This window comes from Hylaeus anthracinus, unplaced genomic scaffold (genome assembly GCF_026225885.1).
Source record: "Hylaeus anthracinus isolate JK02 unplaced genomic scaffold, UHH_iyHylAnth1.0_haploid 4, whole genome shotgun sequence".
Lineage (NCBI taxonomy): Eukaryota > Metazoa > Arthropoda > Insecta > Hymenoptera > Colletidae > Hylaeus > Hylaeus anthracinus.
The window spans coordinates 12,540,291-12,548,033 of NW_026535289.1; the positions used below are offsets into that span (position 1 = coordinate 12,540,291).

General features: G+C 38.6%; 1 protein-coding gene and 1 long non-coding RNA gene across 7 annotated transcripts in view; one reads left to right on the top strand and one right to left on the bottom strand.

The window, feature by feature from the left end:
• LOC128894647 (ATP-binding cassette sub-family G member 1-like) overlaps positions 1–6,854 on the top strand; it is a 7,653-nt gene extending 799 nt beyond the window's left edge. For 4 of the 6 annotated variants that reach the window (XM_054156518.1, XM_054156519.1, XM_054156520.1 and 1 more), the window contains exons 2-12: positions 1,286–1,488; positions 3,042–3,352; positions 3,448–3,621; positions 4,220–4,430; positions 4,509–4,616; positions 4,945–5,066; positions 5,193–5,361; positions 5,908–6,008; positions 6,071–6,226; positions 6,341–6,459; positions 6,529–6,854. In XM_054156518.1, the coding sequence (XP_054012493.1) occupies positions 1,311–1,488; positions 3,042–3,352; positions 3,448–3,621; positions 4,220–4,430; positions 4,509–4,616; positions 4,945–5,066; positions 5,193–5,361; positions 5,908–6,008; positions 6,071–6,226; positions 6,341–6,459; positions 6,529–6,757 (1,878 nt within the window). In that variant the 5' untranslated portion in view covers positions 1,286–1,310 and the 3' untranslated portion in view covers positions 6,758–6,854. Of the gene's footprint in view, positions 1–999; positions 1,170–1,285; positions 1,489–3,041; positions 3,353–3,447; positions 3,622–4,219; positions 4,431–4,508; positions 4,617–4,944; positions 5,067–5,192; positions 5,362–5,907; positions 6,009–6,070; positions 6,252–6,340; positions 6,460–6,528 lie in introns of those variants that run through there. The other 2 variants (XM_054156521.1, XM_054156523.1) reach the window with 2 other exon arrangements.
• On the bottom strand, positions 626–1,180 carry LOC128894694 (uncharacterized). The gene is made up of 2 exons (XR_008461615.1): positions 1,041–1,180; positions 626–1,006 (listed from the first exon to the last, which is right to left on the bottom strand). It is a non-coding gene; the product is annotated as an uncharacterized LOC128894694 (long non-coding RNA).
• Positions 6,855–7,743: the final 889 nt, after the last annotated feature.

Below are 7,743 nucleotides of genomic sequence, written 5' to 3' on the forward strand. Positions count from 1 at the left end.
TAGATTTTCTAGGTACATCTTCTTCTTCGCGTATTACCAGTTTTCTAGAATGAGATGAATACACATTAGAATAGTAATCAATCGCGCCTTCACATTTTTCACATTTCTTTAGCTTCTTATTTTCTTTGTCATCCCTTAAGAAATTTTGACAAAATTACCAAGCGCGATATAGATCGAGTTCTCTCTGTTTTAAAGGTAATAAATATGCTAGGCGCGATGTCTGGTCGAGCTGCATTAACGCTAAAACATGCGAAACAAAACTGGTATTTTTACTTTCTAGAATACGAAAGATCGGAATACGTGTATGCGGCATTGGTCGTGTTGCTTATTTGTGTACGTCGCGTAAAATGTTTCATTATATAATCAAACTTTAAACAGAGCGTTTATCTTCTCTCAACACTTCTGTCGACGCTATCATTCGTATTAACAGTGATGCGTAATCTTCGGATGTAATGTAAACACATGGTAACTTCATGTACCAGAATACTAATGCACAATACTAATGCGTTGGCTAATCTTATTTCCATACAACGAATCGTAAACAATTAGTCCCTTTGACATTGATCGAACCGTGAACATTATTAACCGACTTCGGAAAGGAGAAGGTTACTCAATTCGACATGTATATATATTTTTTTATGCATGTTACTCGATTACGCTGAGATCTTATCTTGTAGAGCATATCTCCGAGGTGATTCCACGATCAAAAGATTTTGGAATTTCTCATTTTTTAACCGCTTTCTTTTTTTTTTGCAAAAAACCGAAAAATTTTGTATTTCTTCTTATTTCGAAAGGAATTGACCAATCGGATTGAATCTTCTCGCATCTGGCAGGGCTTCGTTGCCTCTTAAAAGCTTGAAAAGAAATTTGACCTACTTCCATTTTTTACCACTTTATTGCACTTTTTATCGCGAAATTGTACTATTTCCCGTATGTTCGGCCCGAATTCGATGAAATCGACGAAACACTTTACATTTTGTTGCCGGACAGGTTTTCGAGTTGATCACTTTGCATAAATGATTTTTCTTATTGTTTATAACTATTGTTGTTGCAAAATTCCTAATTTTTTTTTTTTTTTTTTATGAAACTCGTCGAGGAATTTATGGATCGAGATTGAACTTTTCGCATTTAATGGCAGCTGATCTCGCGATTTTTCCATTTTTTTTATGGTAAATCTCCCGTTCTATACCGAAGAAAGACACAAAAAGTCGACGTCTTTTACATTTGTCCGTTTATGTAAACGTATCGGGCCACCAGTTAACAACTTAATGGTCGATTTGATTAGTTAACGTCTCGGACATAGTCCTGCGATGGAAGTGTACGAGAATGGTGCGAGCGTCGATCCGATGATGCGAATGATAGACGAAGGATGCACGATCCAATTAACGACGAGGGACAACCAGAATTTCCTTAACCCAGATACTCAACCCATGACTCGAATGCACGTGGAGTTCGACAATCTCTCCTACTCGGTTTCTTGTAAAAAAGGTAAGTCCGTGGATACATTAATTCTGACGCCGCGCGAAGAGAAAGTACGACTTACAATCGCTCGCGCTATGCACAGGGTGTTCAGGCTATTACTGTCCAGCGTTTTTCTCGTCGATGGTACGTATGACAAACAAAAATGAAAGAGGAAAAATTCATACTGTTTTTTGTGCGCAATGTAACCAGGTAAATAGATCTCTCGTATTTGTACTATTTTCTGAGAAATGAAGGCGACCTTCAGTTTTTTAAATAGAATGATATATTTTTTGTACGAAAACATAGTAGAGTATCGAATTCTAAATAAAAAAGTATTGACCTTTATTAGCCCTAAACCTAATAAGTAACGAGTCATTTCAATTTATTACTTGAAAATGTTCTTAACGTAATATCCGGATGGAGATTGGCCTGAACACCCTGTATACATATACGTCTTCCAACATAGCGGGACCCTTTGATATAAACCCTGCAGTTTTCTCTCGTGTTCGAGCACCGAAGGTTCAAGGTGTTCGGGGATCTTTCACTTAAATCGTAAGCGTGCATTTAAAGTTTAATTAATCAATGGTAGAAAATTAGTGGCGATATCAAAGAAATTTGTTACACTTTTAGTTTTCTTTTGATATTATTTACGCATCCCTATACACGATTTTATAAAACCTATTTACTCTTCCATTTACTCTGTCTACTTAATCTCTTTAAACTTGGAGGAACGTTTTGTACTTGGCATTGCCAGCTATTTGCGCACGCGAGAAATTGCCAGCATCGCGATCGTTCGTGCGCGATCACAGGGTCAACTAGACCAGGAATTAAAACCGATCGTGTAGAAGATCATCAAAGGTCTGATCGAGGTTAGAGTTGATTTACGTAAGTTTTCGAATGAAAAATCTTGGAATGATATACTGTTATCGGTATGCACGAAAACTGGAATCGCTATATCGTATGAAATTTCATGTACTCGAGTACAATGAAAAAGTAATTGGCAAACACGGGGTCGTGGAAGGAACGTTACGACTGTATATTAATTGTTCTTAATCGTCGCATTTGTAAAATGCATACTCCAGTCTATTATTCATTCGATTGAAGCTTACGAAGGACGCTCGATGTATTTTTAACGACGGATACGTGATCTGGATTTAGAGATGTACTCGTTAATTCTTAATCGATGATGCAGCGATAGTTGTTTTATTGAAGCAAAGGTTTCTCTGAGATTCAAAAATGAGGTTAAAAGGTACGAACGAAAATGTGTTCTTATTAAAGATTCCGAAACCTTTTCTTTTTAATTATAATACAGAGCTGGGCAAAGCCCTACGCTTCGAATAAATCTGATGTTTGCCGATGCGTTTGTCGCATTTCATTCTCCGGAAAATGTTCGAAAGAGAAAACGAGACAAGCATATCAACAAACTTCAGATTTATTCGAAGCCTAGGATTTTGCTCATCACTGCTATAACATTCTCCTGTTCTATATCTCTATGCGTCGATCGCGTCGAATTGCTTTCGATCGTAAAACAGAGAGAGACGAAATAGGACTCGCTCAGCAATGTCGCATTTTTCTTGCAGAAAAATCGAAGAAGTTGCTGGAGAGCGTGACTGGGTGTTTCCGGCCAGGAAAACTGACGGCGATTATAGGGCCATCCGGTGCTGGAAAAACGACATTGTTACGGATCGTATCGACGTTAAAAACGACTAACGTAAAGGGATCCATTACCGTTAACGGCAGGGAATGGAACGGTGGCGTTTTTCGAAAGCAAACGTGTTTCTTACCGCAAGAATTCGCGCTTTTACCATTGCTCACCACCAGGGAAACGCTATACATCGCCGCGCGATTGAAGGTTCAAGGTGTTCGCGGATCCCGCTCTTTCTGTTTAATTGTAAATGTTTAATTTTAATTAATACTTTACTATTCAATGTTCGATCGGTCGATAAGAGGACAATGGAATATTCACAGCACGCTTACGATTAACAGGTAAACGAAATAGCCGAAAATCTGGGATTGACGCATTGCCTGAACACGTTGGTGGAGAATCTGAGCGGCGGCGAACGGAAAAGGCTGTCGATCGGCATAGAAATGGTTACGCGACCTTGCGTTCTACTCCTCGACGAACCAACCAGCGGACTCGACAGCACCTCCTCGAACCAGGTCTCCGTAACCAAACCGAATTTATCAATAAAAATACTCGAAACAATTCTTACAATTTCTTAACGGGATATCCTGAATTAAAAGGTCTAAAACAAAGCGGATTTTCGTGATTTTTGTTTAGGAAAAAAATAATTAATTCTATCGAACTTTTTATCCTATTTTCATGGATACTTGAGCAGTCTGTAGACATTTTTTCAACAACATATATTCAAATTGAGTCGACTGTGACGCACACTTGTAGAGCACCTCACAATTATAACTTCATAGAACCACATAGAAGAAAAATGTATGAAAATGAAAATTTCTTTCGTTTTTTTTCTGTCAAACCAAAATTACGACCTGCATCATTCCCGCCGATAGGAGGTTTTAATCGCGAGGTGTTCTACAAATGTGCGCCACGGTCGACTCAATTTGAATATGTGTGAAAATAGGATAAAAAGTTCGATAGAATTAATTTTTTTTTTTTTTAGACCCCCTAATTTATGATACTCCCTTAAAGATTCGAATGTTCCAAGGCATTCGAAAAAATGTATGGAAACTAAAAAGACCACGTTGCAAGCGTGCACGGTTTACGAGGTTGCGTATTGTTTTGGTACAGGTGATTGGTCTGTTGCATAACATGGCAAGAACAGGTTGCACGGTCGCGTGCGCGATTCATCAGCCCAGCAGTCGCACGATATCACAATTCGACGACCTGTTGGTTCTCCACAAAGGAAAGTCATTCTACTGCGGTAACTGGGACGACGTTTTACCTACATTCGAAAGCGCCGGCTACGCGTGTCCCCCGTTTTACAACATAGCGGAATTCGGTAACTTGGGAAATACGTTAACGTCTAAACGTTAGTAATGTTTAGGGCGCGAGTTGAGAGCGTTCATATTTCCTACAGTTCTGGAGGTTGTAACCGCGGAGAGAGGCGGGGATTTGTGTAACCTGTACACAAACAGCCGCGAAAAGTACTCGGAATGGAAAACGCACTTCAAGTATCCAAACATGGGTAAATGCGTACGAATAAAATTCTCGTTTACTCGAATCGGTATCAAACAAATTGTATGTATTGGGTTATCCGGAATAGTCGGTATCGATTTTTGGTAGACGGTACGGGTCTGAATATATCGAAGTGGTTGAAAACAAATAGGATGGATAGATCCCTTAAAAGTTGGAAAGATTGTGGAGCAAAATGGCACCTATGTAATTGAATAAATATATATGAAAATTCAAAGGTGTTTTTGAATTTTTCTTAGAAATTGCCACGAACTTTCTGGATAACCTGATACATCGACCTCAGTTTCTAGAACCAAGTACGAACTCGTCCTTCTTTTTAGGGAGCGATTCGGCGGTTACAACGAAAATAGACAACACTTCGAGCAAATCGAAATCGATTTCTATGTGGCAAGAACAGAAAATCCTGTTAACGCGAGCGATGATTTGCATCAGACGAGATAATGTTAGTGTATAATGATTAATGTTAGTGTATACGTGTATGCATGAAAGTTTACGTTAGAAATGCTAACGCTTTGTTTTTTATTCTGTATCTCATTTTTGTACAGAGCTGTCGCTTGTTTGCTTTTAGACCCTAACGAAGCTCAGATTTGCGGCTCACGTGGTAGTGGCGTTTCTACTAGGCGTAGTATTCTACAATTCTGGGACTGACGCCAGTAGAGTTAACAGCAACATAGCATGCGTGTTTTTCATTTTGCTGTTTCTGTATTTCGCGAGTTCCATGCCAGCGGTGTTGACGTGTAAGTCCGGAATTGTTACAAGTATGATACTCGAAAAATTTAGAACGCGAGCAAAGATTACACTGTCCAACAAATTTGAACCTTTTTTCAAATTCCGCGATATCCACTAGGTGATTCTTATAGGGTTCCTCGTTCTAAATACGTATCCGAAAGTGAAATTGCTCCATCGCCCTTGGTTTTCGAGATAATTCGCGATTTTGTAAATACGGTCGATTATGAGAGAAAACGTAATACTACTTGAAAACTACGAACGCTAGAAAGTTCTATTTAGCCTTAAAAGATAGAGGAGTGTTTTCTGAATATGAAGACATATTCCTTTAGTATTATCTGCTCTTTCGAATGCCTGTAAACGAACACCGAAGTTCAAAAAGTTGCCGACGCGAGTACTTTTCACGAAATACTTTTGTATTTTGATGTTTTTTATTTTAAGAATTTTAAGAATCACCTAGCGGATATCGCGGACAAAAAATCGCGTTGGACAGTGTTATTGGACGATCTGTATTCGATTTATATATTAAAATTATTTCAAGCGCGCTGTGTTTGCAGTTCCCATTGAAGCTGCAGTCTTCCTGCGGGAATACTTGAATAATTGGTACCGCCTAAGGTCTTATTACACCGCTAAAATTATGTCGGATTTACCATTGCAAGTAAGTACGATACGGATCTTTGCTTATGTAAAATGTTCCTATATGTAATTGATTATTTTCAGATCCTTTCTCCTTCGATTTTCATCGTTATCGCGTATTGCATGACTGGCCAACCAATCGAGTGCGTCAGATTTGTCCGTACTTGGTTGATTTGCATTTTAACAACGGTCGTCGGACAGTCGTCAGGAATGCTTGTCGGGGTTGCATTCGACACACACGTAATAAATTAAAATATTGGAAAACGTTGGATTTCGAAATGAACTTTCTCGAAATAAACTCGATTCAATTGGATTTCGACCGAGCCATAGTAACGAAAACTATTAATATTTCAGTTAGGAGTGTTTTTGATCCCTGCGCTCAACATGCCGATGATCCTGTTTGCTGGATTTTTCTTAAAATTCAGCGAGGTAACATTTTACCTACAACCTTTGTGCGTTGTCAGTTTCTTCAGGTTCGTCTCCTTTATTTTTCTTTCCAACAAAGATTCGCGCACGCTAAATATTTATCCGTCCTTTCGCAGGTACGCATTCGAAGGTATTCTGGTGACAATTTACGGCGATGGCAGAGAAAGATTGCCGTGTTCCAAATTGTATTGCCACTTACGCTCGCCGAATAGAATTCTGGAGGAGATGAATATGCCGACAATTACATATTATACCGCGATACTCGGATTACTCGTTTGGATAATCTGTTTACAAGCGTTGACGTACCTGGTATTAAAATGGAAAGCGTACATGGCTAAGAGATAATTCGTGACTTTTAAATAATCGTTTATGTACTTAGAAGTAATTCTAATTAGAAGTAAATATAAGTAATTCGTATTTTATAATAGATTAGTCCATAGCATTTATCGATACATTCTTTTTGATATAATTTATATCGACAGTAAAACACAATTGATAGCGACGGGAGCTTATCGGAAGATTGATAAACATCAAAATCTTTTTAACTATTACAGGCCCGAAGTATCTTCGTAAATATTAATTGTACGGTTAGTTCGATATCAAGACTGACTGTGTATAGTGTACAACAGACAGAGATTAGTAGCTTTTGTATTATTTTAACAGACTTGGTGCATTCTGAGAATTGATGATAAACGCGCTGTGATGATAACAGTCTCTCTTATTTTTAATATGAATTGTACACACGCTTCAAAATAAAAGTAATCATTCGTAAACAGGATTTTCATAAATTAATTCAATTTAAATATATTTGAATACCGACTGAGTTCAATGGTACTAATTTTAGTGGCGCCATCGGTGGGGAAATGCCCAAGTTTGTAGCGAAAACAGTTCTCAACATTTTCGTAAGATGGCGGGACTAGGACACCAGCTGTAGGGATTCTACATAAGAGAATTAAAATCCGCTACGTTCAAACGCAATAACCAATTACAATTATCAATGTGAAGTATGAAACATGTGTGAAGAACTATACATGTAAAAATCGATAAATATGTGTAACCCCACACAGCTTCTTCCCCAGTCTAGTAATATGGGGTGCAGTTGGTACAACTGTTTTAACTCCATACATTCCACTCGCCATCTCGCGATGAAAAGATCGAACTAAAATTCCGACCTCCGTACAGCGCACCACCGGGAAAACGCCCAAGCTTGTCATCGATTAGTTCGAACTGTCACCGCGAGATGGCGCCATTTGATAGGGTATTTACCGACACGATGGTAAATTACCATCCGACGTCGGTAAATACCCTAGAAACAGCGCCATCTAACGGTA